Source organism: Cnephaeus nilssonii (genome assembly GCF_951640355.1).
Source record: "Cnephaeus nilssonii genome assembly, chromosome: 14".
Taxonomy (NCBI): domain Eukaryota; kingdom Metazoa; phylum Chordata; class Mammalia; order Chiroptera; family Vespertilionidae; genus Cnephaeus; species Cnephaeus nilssonii.
In genome coordinates, this window is record NC_137085.1 from 30,383,412 (window position 1) to 30,401,109 (window position 17,698).

Consider the following 17,698-nt stretch of genomic DNA (forward strand, 5'->3'; position numbering starts at 1 on the left):
TGGTCTGCCCCTCCATCACCCTGCTCCAATGCTCTGGAAGAGGTTAGGGGGGTCAGGGAGGCTGGGGGGATGGTAGCATTATTCATTTTCTATGTCGCTACTCTTCTTCACCCCCACTTGCTGACAGCAAAGCCCATGTCTCTTCTGCTGTTTCAGGCTGCACCCATTCAGGCAAAAATGTTTTGGGGGACAGGAAATGAAGGCATTCCACACCCCACTCCTTACAGGGCCCCAGCCAACCCCTCTGATTCAGCAGGCTGGGACTTGCATCTTCAGCCCTTCCCTTGACCGGGAACCCACTCCCCCAGCTCTGACCTCAAGGAGTCACAGCCTCCCACGGGTGGATGGGTCAAGGCCCCTTCATGAGCTCAGCCCTTCCACCCAGGTGAGACACAGACCTTGCTCAAGACGCCCTGGGAGATGGAGCCGCCTCCGGGAGCTCCCAGGTGGGCTGGGTTCCAGCCTGCACTCGGCCTTGGCTTTCCTTCCCAAAGCACAACAGGGAGCCCCGAGGGCTCCAGGGAAGCTGTGTGACTCAGTCAGGGCCTCGCCAAACTCACTCTCTTCTCTGTGAAGCCAGGCCTCCTTCTGCCGTTTCAGCCAGGGGGCGCCATGCACATGGACTACACTAGCCTGGTGTTTACGGACAGGCGTCCTCGGGCCCTGACCCCTCTTAATCCCAAATGACCTCAGGAGAGCTGACAGGGACAAGGAATCCTTGCAGGGCATTGCATCCTTCCCCTCCTCCAGGCAGGGCCCTCTCAGGCCCATTAGGAAGTCTGAAGCCCTACCCATCCCTTCTCAGCTCCAACCCTAACACATACCAATGTGCATGTGTATGCACGTATATGAACATGCGTGTGACCACCAGTTACAGAGAGGAATGAGTTTGGTGGGAGTGTATGGGGGACACGGTCCTGAAGGTTGAGTCCTGATTCGGGACCATAGAGAAACGGGAGCCAGCTCTTGTTCCTCTTGCCAAACCATGTGCCTTGGCATGGAGCTGCATCCATTAGGGGGGGTGGCAAAGATGCTCTGTGGTGAACTGTAGCCTCACATTATAGGTGGGCATGTACATACCTGCACACATATGGGAGTACATGTAGGTGCACACGTGTTAATAAATGCTGCTTAATGTGAACAAGATAGGCAAGTCCTTGGCTGCATGTGTGATCTGCTCTCCCCTGCAGCACATGGGAACACCTACATGAGCTGAGTGCAAACTGTGCCCAGGAACCTGTGTGTGCCTGCTGGTGGCAGAGCTTCCCCTGTTCCTCTCCCCTGCTCTGGGTCCCAGGCCAGGCTGACAGGCCCAGGAGAAGGTAGGTGCTCTGGGCTGGGGTTCTCCACTTTCATTCACTGTTGAGGACTCCCTTGCCTGCTCCCACCTATGCTGCCTTTGCAGCCCCACCCGAGGCAGCGAGGAGCTGAGAAGTGCATCATGAGGCAGGAGAAGAGAGGGCAGCATGTTCCCCCTTCCCAATCTGGGCCCTGGCATCAGGAGTCTGGGTTCCATCCTGAGTCACGCACTGGCAGCGGGGCTGTGGGCAGACACTCAGTGATGGCTCCCTGATTCACCATGGGACCTCCCAACCCATGGGGGCCCAGAGGGTGGGGTGCATCTCTCTGAGCCAAGGGTGTGAGAGATGTTGTATGTGGGTTCCATATATATGACCAGGTTTCATGTAAATGGGACACCTTGAGCATGTGACCAGAGCTCAGTGTCCATAGGCTGTGTGGCTGTCAGCCTCAGGGTGTGTGTGTGTGTGTGTGTGTGTGTGTGTGCGCGCGCGCACACACGCTCGCATGCATGTGAGTACATGTGTGTAAATTTACCTGATATGTATTGCTAAACCCCATCTCTTCGGGCTTTAGTCACCTTTGGAACCTTTATTTCTGACAGCCGTTTCTCAAGGGACAAGTCCCCAAGGCCCTTAGCCCACTTGGGTTAAGTTCATCTGGCAAAAGCGATGTCTTTGGTCTCCCTGGCAGTGCTGTGAACGGGCCTGGGGTGAGGGCATATCTGCTTCCAGTCTGTGGGAGTTGGGCCCAGGCCATCAAACCCCAGATTCCCAATTGTTGAACAACACCCACTCCTCAGATGGGGCTGACTCCCCAACAGTTTAGGCAGTTTAATCTCTCTTTTTTAAAAAAATGTTTTATTGATTTTTTACAGGGAGGAAGGGAGAGGGATAGAGAGTTAGAAACATCGATCAGCTGCCTCCTGCACACTCCTTACTGGGGATGTGCCCGCAACCAAGGTGCATGCCCTTGACCGGAATCGAACCTGGGGCCCTTGAGTCCACAGGTCGACGCTCTATCCACTGAGCCAAACCAGTTAGGGTGGCAATTTAATCTCTTAAAAGGACACTCTCCCTTGGACGGGATCAACCAGAGTGGGAGGGGAGAGGGTTAAAAAACAGCTGGCCCCTAGCTGGGTGCTCAGTGGTTAGAGCGTCAGCTGGAGGACTGAAGGGTTGCGGGTTCAATTCCGGTCAATGGCACCTACTTGGTTGTAGGCTCAATCCCCACCCCGGTCAGGAAGCAGCCAGTCGATGTGTCTCTCACATCGATGTTTCTCTCTCTGTCTCTCCCCCTCCCTTCCATTCTCTTAAAAAAAAAAATCAGTGGAAAAAAATATCCTCGGGTGAGGAGTAACAAAAAAATTAAGGAAAACAAACCCAGCTGGGACTTACTCTTCGGGCAAGCATGTGGCATGTGACATGTCAGGACAACTTCAGTTCAGGCTCTGGAGCCATGTGCAAAATGCACTCAGGTACATGTGTGACCACGTCAGTTAACTCAGCCAGAGCAGACAGGATGTGCACAGCCATGAGAAATGAGGCCCAGCAAGTGTGATCAGGCATACAAGACAGATGTCATGTGTGGACAGAGCTGGTCATGCAACATGTGAAGCACTCACAGCAGAAGGAGCAAAGGCCCGTGCACTTGGCTGGAGCTCAGCACGCGTTCTGTGTGTGCACCACGTCCTGCACATGCCCCTTGGCACCCACAGCCTCCTCCCTCCAGCCCCCTGACTGAGGGAGGACATGCTGGGTCCAGCCATCCTGTAGATCTTCCTGACATGTCTCCTCTCACCCCCACCATGGCGGGGATGACAGCAAAGCTCGGGGTCAGGGCCGAAACCGGTTTGGCTCAGTGGATAGAGTGTCGGCCTGTGGACTGAGGGGTCCCAGGGTCGATTCCAGTCAGGGGCATGTGCCTTGGTTGCGGGCACATCCCCAGTGGGGGGTGTGCAGGAGGCAGCTGATCAATGTTTCTCTCTCATCGAGGTTTCTAGCTCTCTAACTCTCTCCCTTCCTCTCTGTAAAAAGTCAATAAAATATATATATTAAAAAAAGAAAAAAAGCTCGGGGTCAGGGGCCAAGGCAATCTCCCTGGCAGCTCCATTCTCCCCAGCCACGTCCTGCACGTGCCTGTACCCCACCGTTGGCTCTCAGCCTCCAAGACACATCCTCCCCCAATGCTCTCCGCGGCCAACCTCACTCCTAAGGTCCCTCACACCCCACGTTCCTCCACCTTCCTCATTAGCTCCCCCAACCCCGCATCCCCACCAGCCTCCCAGGCAAGGTGTGGGGTGGCCGCCCACTCCTGCGGGGCCGGGCGGGCTGAACGCGTGCGAAGCAGGACTGGGCGGGAGGGGCGGCGGGGCGGGCGGGACCTGTGCCTCCAGCTGCTATAAAGGGCGCCAGCCCGCGCTCCCGGGCACTGCGCCCAGCCCGCCGCCCTCCGCGCTCCGCCACCTGTCCGCGCCTCTAACTGCCCCCAACATGGGTCGACAGAAGGAGCTGGTGAACCGCTGCGGGGAGATGCTCCACATCCGCTACCGGCTGCTTCGCCAGGCGCTGGCGGAGTGCCTGGGAACCCTCATCCTCGTGGTGAGTGGGGGGACCTAGGGAATCCCCTCTGTCCCCGCCCCTACGCGCCCTCACCCTGCTCATCGGGGGGCTGTGCTTTTCCAGACAGCCCTGACCCTTCTCCCAGCTCCGATCCCCGCTTTGATCCCTCCCAGAGCGCGCTTCCCTCCCCCCCTAGCTTTGACCCATCTATCAGGGCTGTCACTCCCCAGTGACCCAGCCCACCCTCTGGGACCTCCAGCCCTTTCTCCGGGCTCCCCAGGCTCCCCAAGTTCTCAGAGTCCCAGCCCAGGACAGAGGCAGATGGGCCCCTAGTAGGCTATTTGGCTTCTGATATCTGGCCCCTAATGAATAATTAAGCCTCAGAAAGTCCAAAAGTTCCCATGAGGACAGTTTGCCACGGGTTGGGGCAGAGGGCGGAGGCCCGCAGGGTGCACACAGCAGAGGAGGGGAAAGCAGGCTCGGGCAGATAGGGGGCTGTGGAAGGCAGTGGGGCCCAGGCCAGAGGAAGTGGTGTCCCTGACGTTGCTCCCCTCCTGCTGAGCCACTCCCAGACCCTGTCAGTTACCCAGGCTCCGAGCTACTCTATGGGTTCTCTGAGTGGACACTTGCCCTGCCTGGGTTACTCCCCAGACCCAGTCACTCCCTGGTTACACAGTTTCGTCCCTGGGTTGTTCCCGGGTGACTCTGTTTGCATTTTTTTTGGGTCTGGCAGACACAGCAGTTAAGAGTCCCCATTTCCTGTCCCAGTTTCTCATTGTCCGCCGCTCCTGTGGTGGTTACATGTTTTCCCCGCTGGTTACCTCTGGGTTGAGTTGCTCCCTTGTAGTGGGCAGGCTACTCCGTTCCTGCCCCGGCCCCGGCCCCAGCCCTAGGTCATGCAGACCAGCCAGCTCCTGCGGACTTGGACGCTTAACCAGAGGCAGGGAGGGCTGGTGTGGCCCACCCCCCTCAATGGGTGGTGGTGATGGAACGGCACTGTGGGAAGAGGAGAGCTGAGACTCACCTCTGGAAACAGGAAGTGGGGGAAGGAAACCAGGGGGGCACTTTATCCACAGCCCCTCACAAGGCGAGTGGCCCTACCAGTCATCCCCATACCTTCTCTCCCCTGGGCCAAGACAGGAGTGGGGCAGGTGCCTATCATTCTCCCGTCCCAGAGGCTTGTGTCCCCCACTTCCTGCCCAAGGTAGGATCCAAACCCTCCCTCCCCCACCCTCCCACCCCCCCGTTTGAGAGCAGCCAGGACAGGGGACATTGTTTTCCACGTTCACACAGGGGCCTCCCTGTCCTCTCCCAAGTCTCAGTTCACCTCCCCACGAAGGAGCGGTCAGGCCTAGTGCTGAGCCCAGGAAGGAGGGTTTCAGGCTCAGGTGAGCGAGGCATTGGGTGTCAGTGAAAAGCAGCACCTCAGGGCAGCCTGGAGAGAAAGAGCCAGCGTGGGAGACCCCCGAGAGGTGGGTGAGGGCTTGCCTGCGTACACCTCTGAGGGTGGGGGGCCTAGAGCCTGCAGCAGTGGGATCAGAATTGGCTTTAGGGCAAGGAGAGCCCCTTTCTCTGGGGTACCTAGTAAGGAGGGGGCGCTGGGGAGAAGGAGGGTGAGGAAGAGGAAGATTAGCCCCAAGGTGGTAGAACTGGCTCTGACAGCTTCTCACTCCAAGGCCTCCTGGGATGGAGCCAGGTTTGGCCTTCAGGCGGGCGAGGAACTGAGAGCAGAGCCTGCCAAGCGCAGCAGGTTCCCCGGACCCACACATGCCTGTCCGTCCTCCTGCCCCCACATACTCACCACCTCTGATCTTTGCTTGCACCTGCCGGTACACCTTTGCCCTGCATCACCTGTGCCGCTGGCTTCTCCACTATCTCTTGATCTTTCTGAGGGATGATAATGATAATGCTTAACCACCCAGTACAGCAGGGCACTGACCCATCAGAACGGACAAGGACCCTTAGCACGGGTCTCGGAAATTGCCTGCTGGGTAGATATCAAACCTTTATTTACTGGAAGGTGAAAGAGGAGACCTGGGCAGGGGCTGGGGCAGCTTTGGGGGATACTCGGGGCGCTCAGGGCAACAGCTCTTTACAACTGGTGCAGAAGCATTTATACGTTTGAACAAGGGAAACAGTACATTCTGTCCTTGTAGGACTTTAGTCCTCTTGAATCCCCCCATCCCTGGCAGAGAGCTTAGAACTAATCTCCCCCACTTCCACTACCCAGGGGCCTGGACTAGGGCTAGTGAGAGGAGCCACTTATTGTCTTTAGGACCTCCACATCTGAGGGGGGGCCTGGACCACTGCGGGCAGAGAGGTCAGGGCTGGTGGAGAGGGAGGCTCTGGGACAGGGATAGGTCAAGGAGGGCGAGGGTGCTGAGAGGGGCTGAGGGAAGCCAGGGGCATGGGCAGGGGCTCGGACATCCCAGATTCAGGAGAGGTGGATTCAACCTAACTTTTGGCCTCCTCCCTATTTCTTTGTGCCGCCCCCTCCCGCGCCCCCATCACCACCACCACCATCACCACCACCACCACCAACAACCACCTAGCTCTTCTTTGGGGCAAAAAGGGAGGCAACTGCAGGTGGGGGATGAGTGAGTGAAGGGCTGGGAGAAACTGCTAAGATGAAAACTGTTGCCTTCCACCCCACTCCTGTTGAGATTCAAGAAAAATCAATGAAGATGGCCAGCCATCTTTACGGCTGGGACCTCGCGGGAGGGAGGGCATGTTTGCTTCTTCTCAGAGTGCAACAGCAGCAGGAGGGGTTTCGGTTGAAGTCCAGGACCGGCCTTCCGTCCTTGGGATGGGGCAGGCAGAGGTTGCTGGCTTCACCCTTCCCTCTGGAGTGAGAGTTGCTGCGCCTCAGCCGGGCCTCACCCTCCTGCCTTTTCTGTTTCCTGACACAGATGTTCGGCTGTGGCTCCGTGGCCCAGGTGGTGCTCAGCCGGGGCACCCATGGTGGTTTCCTTACCATCAACCTGGCCTTTGGCTTTGCTGTCACCCTGGGCATCCTCATCGCTGGCCAGGTCTCCGGTAAGGCCTTGCTCCACCATCAAAGCATTCTCACGAGGGGTCCCAGTGGGGAGTGGGGTGGGGGGACATTCCCAAAGGCGGGGCATAGCTGTGAGTGGAGATGAACTTGTGAGGGGAGTGGAGAAGGAACTTGGTACTTAGACTCTGGAATCAGAGGATAGCAGAGTTGGCCTGTTCCACAATCCAACCCACCATCTGGTACAAGAAACCCTTCTCTGCACTCCTGCTCCCCGGGCCAGAGACAGGGAGCATGAAGGTGGTGTGGAATCCTGGCCTCCCCACGGTGGCAGGCGATGGCCAATAGGTCCCATTTCCCATCTGTGCAGGGGCCCACCTGAACCCTGCTGTGACCTTTGCCATGTGCTTCCTGGCGAGAGAGCCCTGGATCAAGCTGCCCATCTATACCCTGGCTCAGACCCTGGGAGCCTTCCTGGGCGCTGGGATCGTTTTTGGGCTGTACTATGGTAAGCATTACCCTCCTCCACTACCCCCTCCTTCTACTGGGGACCTGCTGGCATCCGGCCTTCCCATGACAGACAGCTGGGGCCTGCCCAGGCCCCTGGCTCATGACTCACTCATTCACGCACAAGCCCCAAGGTGCGGGGCACAGGGGAAATAAACGAGTTGGGCAACAATAGGCCCTCACCCCACCCACCTCACTGCCTCCGGCTCCTGAGTAAACAGCAGTGGTTCTACTTACCCATGACCCCTGGGAGGGTGGGCCCAGCCAGAGAGGAGAAACTGGGCTCAGGCCTCTGCACTCACCCGCTTGGGGTTTCATCTGTCATCAGATGCAATCTGGGCCTTTGCCGACAACCAGCTCATAGTCTCGGGCCCCAACGGCACAGCCGGCATCTTTGCCACCTATCCTTCTGGACACTTGGACATGGTCAATGGCTTCTTCGACCAGGTATGGGCTGGGGGCATGTGAAGGGAACAGAGCGAGGGGACCAGGCTGCCCTGGGCTGCCGATGGGTTGGCTGGGGGACAGGACTCCTTGCTTAAAGCAGAGTTTCTCAAAGTGTGGGGACACCTCCATCAGAGCCAGAATGGCAGCTTTTATATTGAACCAGCTCCCCAGAGGATCCTTATCCCTGAAAAAATCCTAGCACCCCTGTCCCATCGAGGAGAATGCGGGTGGGCGGTGACAAGACTAAGAGCTGGAGGGAAGCCAGAGGCCCAGAGGAGGGGCCGGAGGGTGGGGCGGGGGCCACCCCTCACTCTGCTCTCCCTGCTCGCCAGTTCATCGGCACCGCCTCCCTCATCGTGTGCGTGCTGGCCATCGTGGACCCCTACAACAACCCCGTCCCCCGGGGCCTGGAGGCCTTCACCGTGGGCCTGGTGGTTCTGGTCATCGGCACCTCCATGGGCTTCAACTCTGGCTACGCTGTCAACCCTGCCCGGGACTTCGGCCCCCGCCTCTTCACCGCCATCGCCGGCTGGGGCTCGGAAGTGTTCACGTGAGTGCCACCCCCACCCAGCCAGCCTCGGCTTGCCTTCCCTCTGCTGGCCCCACCGGCCCCTAACTCCATGTTCTGCCCCCCCCCCCCCCAGGACCGGCCGCCAGTGGTGGTGGGTGCCCATCGTCTCCCCGCTCCTGGGCTCCATTGCGGGAGTCTTCGTGTACCAGGTCATGATCGGCTGCCACCTGGAGCAGCCTCCACCCTCCACCGAGCAGGAGAATGTGAAGCTGGCCCACGTGAAGCACAAGGAGCAGGTCTGAGTGGGCAGGGCCACCCCTGCCCCTCTCCCTGGAGCATCCACGGACTGTGCAGGGGCTGCCGCCTGGAAGCCCCCCTCACGACCCCCCTCCAGTCTGAGAAGCTCCTTGTCTGCCCCCACCCCTCTGGACAGTCCCTCCAGGATTTTCCACTGGACCCTGCCCACGTAGGACTTCAGGCCACTGTCCTTAAACTGTGATGGACAGAGCGCAGGGCCAACAGAACTTCGTCTCCCCGAGGGAGGGAATGGGCAGTGGGTGTGTGAGTGTGTGCATGTATGTGCGTGTGTGTGTGTGTGTGTGTGAGTGTGTGCGTGCGTGCGTGTGTGTGTGTGTATGCGTGTGTGTGCGTGCGTGTGTGTGTTCCCAGATATTCAGGGCAAAGGACCAAGTGGAAGGATTTTAGCTGTGGGGGGAGTGTAAGGGGTGGTGGTGAGTGAGGAAAGTGTGAGGGGCCTGCATGTTTCAGGGGCTGCAGGTGGAGGAGGGTCCAGATATATGTGTTTCTGAGTGTGTGAGTGCGTGTGTGCGTGTGTGTGTGTGTGTGTGTGTGTCTGTCCTGTTTTCCAAGCAGGGGCTCAGGGGAGGCTTTGGGGACGGTACGCTGGGAATATGGGCAGGGCTGGGAGGAGGAGGCCACAGCCCAGGTGTGAGCCTTTGACTGTATATAAGTAGGAGCTGAATAACGTGTTTTTGTCATGATGTAGGCATGAGAAGGTGGGGTGAAGTCCAGGTCATAAGTTTCATATTTGCTCTCTTTTTTTAAAAAAAATACAGCAGATGTCTTAGTTTTAGGGGGGAGGGGTTGGAGACTCTAAATAGGGTCTTTACTCTTTAATCCTCCACTCAATACATGTACTCTTGCCTTTTATAAAAAAAACACAATAAAATATATGCCTAAAACTGCCCATTGTGTCAACATTTGTCTGCTGGTCCTGCTGTTTCCCTGGGGCCAGCTAAGGAGCGTCAGTGTATCTGGACACAAATCCCCAGCGGGCCCAGCTAGGAGCACCCGGACAGGTCAGAGAGCCCCCTCCTCTCAGCTTGAACTCAGCGGTTCTGCACTTTCTCCCCGCTCCCTGGGAGTCCCCGCACGCACGTGAATGGCGTCTCCTTCCTGATCCCTGCACTCCCCATCAGCCTAGGAAGAGAGGCTTGAGCCTGGCCTAGGGGAGGACTTTCTCCCAGGCAGAGCTGCCCTAAGGGGAGGACTGCTACCCAAGAAATAGTGAGCTCTGTTCTGGAGGAGGCCAGTCAGACTGGGAACCTGCATTGTCTTCTACAGCTTGCAGCTGTTCAGGCTCCGCCAAAATCCACTCACTGCCTGGTCACAGCCCCTTAGCAGCTTCCCTACCTCCAGGCCTGCCCCAGTCAGTCTATACAGCAGCCAGAGGGATTGTTCTGAAACCCCTGCTGAAAGCGAGTCTCATTCCATGGCTTTCCCCACTGTCCAGAGACAATCCAACCCTCCCCCCCCCCCGCCCCTGCCCCCGCCCCTCTGCATTAAGGCCCTGCAGGACCTGGCCCCTGGCCCCAGCCATCCCTTCACAAGGCTCCATCCACCCCAGACCTCTTTGTGTGCTCCTGTCCTTCCTAACCTCGGACCTTTGCTCCAAAGTGTCCACTCACTAAAATCCTCCTGATGTGCTCTAATGCCTCCTGCTCCGTGAAGCCATCCCCACTCTCCCATCGTCTTCTACGGTCAGTTGTCCGATCCCAGAGACCAAGCTGCATACACCCTGGTCTCCCCCGGGTTCAGGTCTCCAGTCCGAGGCACATCCGAGTCCGGAAGGCTGGGGTTGGACTGACTGGCTCTGGGACCCCGACTGCACAGGAAGGCAAAGGGCTTGGCACCCCTGAGCCGGGAAGCTCTGTCAGGCGATCACGTGCTCCTTCTCACCTTCTCCTTCCTCACCCAGTCCTCAAGTTTCACTGAGAATGAAAGGGAAGGTGGCCTCAACCCAAGCCTCCTGCAGAGTTAACCCCAGGGGCGCCGAGCGTTCCTGGGGTTGGCCGGAGAACTGTGAGTGTGAGAGGCTAAGCCAGCTCTTGTGCCCCAGCCATTTCACAGATGAGTAGACCGTAGCCCAGAGAGGGTGGGTGGCAAATGCAGGGTCGCACAGCGAGGACTCTGGGGGTAGGGTGGGAGGAGGCAGCTCCATCTCAGGTCTCCACCCTTCTTTGTCCCCAGCTTGCAAGAGGAGTGGATGGAATGCTGGAGGGAAGCATGCCAGAGGGAGTGTTCCCTTCCCAGGCTCTGGGGGAGGAAGGGCAACTTATGTGGCTTCAGAGTTTCATTCCAGCCACGTTGCTCCCACCTGCAGTGTCGCACCTGCTGTCTTCCCCAGCATGCCCTGTCTTTCCGCCATCCTTTCTTCTCAAACCCTGCTGTTCACCTTGACCAGTCAGCTCAGGCGGTGGTGGGAGGCCTGGTTAAGGAAACTAGTCAAGCCTGGATTCCAGGCCCAGCTTGCCCTCTCTCTAGCTGTGGGACCTGGGGGTGATCATTCTCCCCTCTGAACCTCAGTTTCCTCATCTGTGAATTGGGAGATATTGAGAGGAGGAAGTCATGGAAGATAATTCATGAAAAAGGACTTAGCACAATGACCAGCGGATGGTAAATAGTCAATAAATGTCACCTCACCTCATGGTTTTTCCTGCAGAGCTGGGGAAGGGGGGAGGGTGGTGGTGAAAGAGAGATGCTGAAAGCTGTTTTTTGAAGGTCATTGAATGCAACATCCTCTTCTGCATCCGATTCATTTCACAGATTCTGAATTTCCTGGGGGGGGGGGGGGCAGGCGGGGAGGAGAAGAGTGGGGCGATGGCTCTGCTGTGCCCTGACTAGAGGAGGCTTTGGGGTAAGGTTGAAGGGAGACAGAAGAGGGGGCCACACTCACAGGTGTGGAGGGCAGAAGAGCACGCAGCCAAGGGGACATGTTGGATGGAGGGTCAGTTGGTATGAGAAAGGGTGAGGCCTGGCCAGGAGCAGTGAGGCAGGGCAGGGGCTGGGAGGGACCTGAGCCAAGTGGCAGGGAGTGCCAGGGCCAGGAGGGAAGCTTCCCACCTCCCCACACACTTCCCGGCGATGCCGCTGATTAGCCGATCTGGCTGATAGCACATTCCAGAAAGAAAGCTCTCCTTTTACTTTAGGAAAGTATCTTAGTCCATTTTCCAAGGTGGACTTGGAAGGAGAATCAACCGGGGGGGGGGGGGGTAGACAGCTCCCACGCCCCATCTCTGTCCTTTCTTCCTGAGCTGAGGCCTTCCCACGGCCCACTTTGGAGGGGCCGTGTTTCCTTAACGTTCTCACTTGTTTGGGTTGAAATCAGTCTCCCTCAACCCGAGCCTGGCTCCGGTTTCCTGTGTGAGTACAGACCAGTGCACTTCCCGGGGTTGCTGAGTGTGCGGGTCTCCCGCTCAGGATGTCTGGCTGTCTCTGTGGGTGTGTGCCTCTGCCCACCATGTCTCTGCCTCTGTCTCTGCCTCTGTCTCTGCCTGACTCTGGGTCTGGGTCTGACTGTGTACTTACAAGTGAACGTCTTGTGTACCTTGGAGCCCATCTCTGCGTACCTGCCAGCTCAGTCCCGCTCATCTTGCTCCAGGGCATGCCACCTCCTTCATTTTTGGTAATGAGCTCCCTCCTCTTTGCTAACTCTTTCTCCTTGATTTTGTTTGTCTGAAAACCTGGGTGGGGCACCCCCACCTCCCCCCCAGGCTTGGGGAAGCTTGGGTGGAGTAGAGCTGGGTGGGGTGGGAAGGGGAGAGAAGAGAATACTCCACCGGAACACAGATCTCCGTGGTCAGAGACGCCCTGGGTGCCCGGTGCAGGGCCTGTGGGGGTGCTGGCCTAGGCAGGGTCCTGCACCTCCTCACTGGGAGGAGGGAGCCCGTCCTGGGTGGGGTTCTGAGTTGTGTGCCAGGGAGTGCTGGCAGCATGAAGGGAGGAGAGACCGAGGAGCTGGGCCCTCAGGGAGCCCCAAGGAGTTTGCCTGGGACAAGTCTGCGTCCCGAGGCGGGCAGAGGGTGGGCGTGTCTGCCCAGATGGAATGGCTTCCTCAAGGCCTGCGCGTCTCCACGCTGGGGCCTCAGCCTTTGGTGCGGGTTCATTTGAGGTGGGCGGTGGGAACACAGGCTCCGTCCGGTCTGGGCACCTTGGCTGTCCCAGAGCGGGGCACCTCCTCTTCGTGTAAAGGGGAAACTGAGGCCCAGGGTCTCATTCAGGGTCACAGAGCAGGGCAGCAGACCTTGGGCTAGAATCCAGTCTTCTGTCCCCGACCTGGCTCCTCTCACCCCCTTTTCCCAGGGGGCACTTTGCAACATCTCAGGGAGCAGGTCTTTGGGTCCAGATCACCTTTGTTCCAAACCAGTCCTTCCTGGCCATGGACCTTAGGCGTGTGGAGTCTTCGTGTCCCCCAGGTCCCATCTGCAGCCTGCTCTGTGCCCCAGGAGGCTAGCATCTATGGGCTGCACCGCCTGGGTCTCTGGCTTCTAGTTGGGTTTGGCAAGTGGGAAGCACAGCTCGGAAATCAGAGCGCAGGGAAGGTGGGAGCGGTTGGGGGCGGGGCGGAGAAAGGTCAGGGTATGGGTGCCCTTTCCAGGGCTTCCACTGTGTTCCAGTCCCATTGCTCTCGCCTCCTCCTGCTGCGGGGCAGTGGCTGCTTGCTGTTAGTCCCAGGCCATCCCTGTGGGACCCCGTGGCCCTGCCCCCACCTCTGAGAACAGTCCCTCCAGCTCTTCTCGGTGCGGCCCTCCCAGGAGACGCTGTTCCTGCCGGACCTGACAGCTTACCTCTCTGCTCTTTAGTTTCTTTATCTGTAAAATGGGGATAATACTAGTATTTACCTCATTAGGCTGCATTAGGCAAGGATGGAATGAGATAACGTGTGTAGGAACAATGCCAGGTGTAGTGGGAAGTGCTATAGGGTATATAATAACAATATTAAATATCATTATTCGGATGCTTCCTTTTGAGCTCCCTGTGTGGGTAGAAAGCAGTCATGTCACCAATTAGGGGTTAGAGGGTGGTGTGTATGGAGCCGGGGAGAGCCCTTCCCAGGGAGGTGGAGGGCAGGAGCACGGTCCCGATCTGTGTTTGCGAATCTCGTTGCACAGCCCTCTGCAGGTCTCACTGCCCTTCCACTTCAGCTCAAGAATGGGGCAGAAACCAGGATAACGACGCGAACTCTGGAAGCTTTTTCCTGCTCTCACCAACACACTGGGAGTTCCAGCAGCTCTGGGAGTAGGAGGAGGGTCTATGTTCCCGTCTCATTCCTGCGTCTGGCCAAAACCAGGAGGCCTGGGTGGGGAAAGCACCAAGGGGGACTCCTGGGACAGCCGAGGTTGTCAGTGGGGGGAGGCCATGAGCAGGCTGAAAACTGACTAACCTGGCCCAGGGTCCCCTCCTTGGTCATACCTTCAGGTCAGAGTGTGACACGATGTGGTGTGGAGAAGGGGTGAGTACTGCCTTTCCCCATCTCCAGAGCTCTCGGGGAAGAAAGCCTCACCCCAGATTCAGTCACCTGGACCAGCTTCCCAGAAGCCCCTGCGCTCAGAGCCAAGGAGGCCTGGCTGGGAGCGGCTGGGCAAGGGGAGCGAGGACTCTGGGAGCCCTGATAACCATCTGGTCATGGCCCACCGCTCGTCTCCATGGAGACGCCCCCCATAGCTGAGGAGGCACCTGGAATGTCCTGCCCACCACCTTCATTCTTTGCCTCTCGGCTCAGGGTCACTGACAGGGCCTGGCCGGAAACTGGTTGCAGGAGCGGAGAAGGTGGCCTGGCTGAGGTGGAGGCAGGCGGAGCTGCTGGCTCAGGCTGAGGGAGCTCTTCCTGTTGGAGGCGGCCTTTAGCTGGGGATCCCAGGTCCATGTCAGGGCTGGAGAGTGCAGAGGACCCTGGCCTGTGGACAAAGTCTCCCTTTTATCAGATGCGGGTTTACAGCTTGCATCACCTTTGGCTCTTGGAGGTGCGTGTGTGCCCACATACACGTGAGGGTGTGTCTGCTGTGACTGAAGGACATATGTGTACACACTCTCACACACACACACACACTCACTGACACACCTATGCACATTCATGTGCTACGCACTCATACAGGCATAGTCATACTCTGACATTGTCTCACACTCATCCACACACTCAGATGCTCAAGCACACTTAGATACACTCATGTGCACTCATGCACTGCCACATTCCCACTCTGGCACACACACCTGTCCTTACACTGACACGCACACATGGACGTGCTCAGTGCTCTCACGCTGAATGCATACACACTTATCCAGCACTCGCACATGAATACACTCCTTCTCCTGTGTTGCCAGAAGCCACACTTCTATGCAATAAGTCTGACAGGCTGGAAATGTGCGTGAGAGGGTAAGTGCAGAAATAGAGGATAAAGAAACGGGGGCCATAGAGGTCAGGATGTGGGGTTGGGAAACCTTTAGGTTTTGAGGTCACAACCCAGATTTCAGAGTAAGTGGTCAGGAAGCAGGAAGCTTAAAGAATGTGACTGAAAGTCCCAATGTCTGGGCAGGGCACGTGATAGCTGTTTACAAATACTTGCTGAATGAGAGAACAGCCGAATTGAATGAAACCCCCGTTTCCAACTGGTAGCCCTGTCTGTCTCACAGGAGTTTAGCATCCTAGGCACCCAGAGAGTCAGGGCCACCTCTGGAATCAATGGGTCCACGTCCTCTCTGACATTCTACAGAGCAGGAGACTGAATCTCAAGTACAGGTGACTTGTATGAAGCTACTGGGTAAGGCAGTGGCCAGTCCAGGTTGGGGTCCCCAGTCTCAGGGTACAGCTTCTAAGCCCAGGGATAACTAGTCGTAGAGAGCCCACAGCAAGCCTGGCTGCCAGGGATGAGCAGAAAATGACCAGGCTCTGGGCTATTCCAGGATTTGGGCCCTCGCCAGAAAAGTGAGGGACCTGTAGGGGTCCCTTGAGGTGTGCAGGATCAGTGAGACCAGCAGAACTCTGCACAAAGGCTCCTGGGAAGGGTCTCATGTGCAAAGTAGTACCTCTGGTCTTTCTGCCAGAGGGCTTGAGCGTAATTCATTTATTTGTTTATTATTTCACCAAATATTTATTGAGGATCTATTTTATGCCAGGTTGTAGTAGGTACCAGAAATGCTATGAGCAAAATACATACAATATCAGGTAAGAAGCATCTAGATGCAAAAATTGGACTCATAGTGGCTTGGGCAACCATGGTAATTTATTGGCTCACGTAATTGACAAACCAGAGAAAAACTTCAGGTGAGGCTTGATCCAGCATCAACGTCCTTTTTGTTTCTCCTCTCTTTCCTCCAGGGTGTCAGCCTCATCCTAAGCCAGGATCCTCTTGTGTTTCTAAGCACCTGGCAGTAGCTCCAGGCTACATGATTCTGGCAGGGAAGAGGGAGAATCTCTGTCCAGCAGACACCCAAAGGCGCACTCTGATTGGATCAGCTTGGTCACTAGAATAGTCTGACCTGATTGGATTAGCCTAAGTCACATGTTCCGTCTCTGGCCCCAAGCAAGGTATGAGCACCAGCTGAACAAAATGGGTTCTAAGATGGAAACTGAACACTGTTAGGAAAGGGAAAACCAGAGCCTACCAAATGGTTTCTGTTTTCTTGGAACGTAAAGCCTAATTAGTGGAGGAAACTACAATACAATCAACCAAAGGAAACTGGGACTTGCGGTCTTTTACCAGAAATAAAAAGCACCTCGGTAGGACTGGCTACATAATTTGTAGGGCCTAGTGAAAAATGAAAAGGCAGGTCTCCTGATTCAAAAATTATTTAGAGTTTCAAGACAGCAACCGTATTAAATCAAGTGCAGGGCCCTTTTAAGGCCCAGCTTTCCTGCCCATAAAGTCAGCCCTGTACCTCTGTATTCAGACCTGAAGGATGAGAAAGAATTAGCCCGGTGGGTGCTCCAGGCAGAGGCAACAGTTTGTACAAAAGCCCGTAGGCAGGAGATAGGGGCGCTGGGAAAGCTGGAGCTTGGAGTTCCAGCCGAGACTGGAAAGGTGGGTGGGGCCAGCTCAGGCAGGATCCTGGTCAGGGAGGATCTAGGAAACAGAAGACGCCCAGGGCTCTTGCTTGGTGGCCCCGTGAGCCCATCCACCACCAAGTGAGAGAGGCAGAGAGGAGCCAGCTGGGGGCCAGACCCCACCTTGGACGAAGACTAGAAGCACAGTGAACAGGTCAGAGAAGTGTTTTTATGTCATAGAAGGTCTTCACGTTAGCAACAAACTGCTGAAGGCTTGGGGAGATGTAGAAAGCTTATTTGCACAAACCCAACAAGCTCAAGTTGAATATTAGACATCCCTATTCTTTTTTTAATTGATTTCAGAGAGGAAGGGAGAGGGAGAGAGAGATAGAAACATCAATGATGAGAGAGAATAATTGATTGGCTGCCTCCTGCAAGCCCCCCACTGGGGATCAAGCCTGTAACCCAGGCATGTGCCCTTGACTGGAATTGAACCTGGGACCCTTCAGTCCACAGGCCGACGCTCTATCCACTGAGCCAAACCAACTAGGGCCCTGTTCCTTTTTTTTTTTTTTTTACCTCCATCGGTATTTATCCCCTCTAGACATCCCTGTTCTTGCAAATCATTTTGGCTCCTTCACAGTAGCAATTTCTCCCTGGCACCTTTTTCTTATTTAGCACTGCCATATGGATGCCCAAACCAGTAGAGGATTTTAAAAAATATATTTTTTTATTGATTTCAGAGAGGAAGGGAGAGGGAGAGAGAGAGAAACTTCAATGACAAGAGAGAATCATTGATTGGCTGCCTCCTGCAAACCCCTACTGGGGATCGAGCCCGAAACCCGGGCACACGCCCCTGGCCAGAAGCAAACCTGGGACCCTTCAGTCCGAAGACAGACGCTCCATTCACTGAGCCAAACCAGCTAGGGCAGTAGAGAATTTTTATAAAAATTTATTTGAGTCAAATGGAGGATACACCTGGAAGCAAGATCTCAACACTGAGATAAATGCTTCTAAGTGTTACAGTTTCTTTTATGAATTTGTGATTAAGGAGAACAGTAAGGAAGATTAATTATATGAAGGTGGGAGAAAGCAAGGTG

General features: G+C 56.3%; 1 protein-coding gene across 2 annotated transcripts; it reads left to right on the forward strand.

Moving 5' to 3' along the window:
- Positions 1 to 3,719: 3,719 nt before the first annotated feature.
- Positions 3,720 to 9,522, forward strand: AQP3 (aquaporin 3 (Gill blood group)). 2 transcript variants are annotated; one of them, XM_079790082.1, is made up of 6 exons: positions 3,721 to 3,899; positions 6,770 to 6,896; positions 7,223 to 7,360; positions 7,688 to 7,806; positions 8,139 to 8,356; positions 8,451 to 8,756. In XM_079790082.1, exons 1-6 carry the CDS (start codon positions 3,792 to 3,794, stop codon positions 8,617 to 8,619), a joined length of 879 nt encoding a protein of 292 aa, XP_079646208.1. In that variant the 5' UTR covers positions 3,721 to 3,791; the 3' UTR covers positions 8,620 to 8,756. The 2 variants fall into 2 exon arrangements, with proteins under 2 accessions (XP_079646209.1, XP_079646208.1); XM_079790083.1 differs by lacking the exon at positions 8,139 to 8,356 and having other exon boundaries at positions 3,720 to 3,899; positions 8,451 to 9,522.
- Positions 9,523 to 17,698: the final 8,176 nt, after the last annotated feature.

Coding starts and splice junctions, on each gene's coding strand:
- AQP3 (XM_079790082.1), top strand. CDS start 3,792: ATGGGTCGACAGAAGGAGCTGGTGAACCGCTGCGGGGAGATGCTCCAC. Junction 3,900..6,769: donor TGGGAACCCTCATCCTCGTG/GTGAGTGGGGGG, acceptor TTCCTGACACAG/ATGTTCGGCTGTGGCTCCGT. Junction 7,361..7,687: donor CGTTTTTGGGCTGTACTATG/GTAAGCATTACC, acceptor ATCTGTCATCAG/ATGCAATCTGGGCCTTTGCC.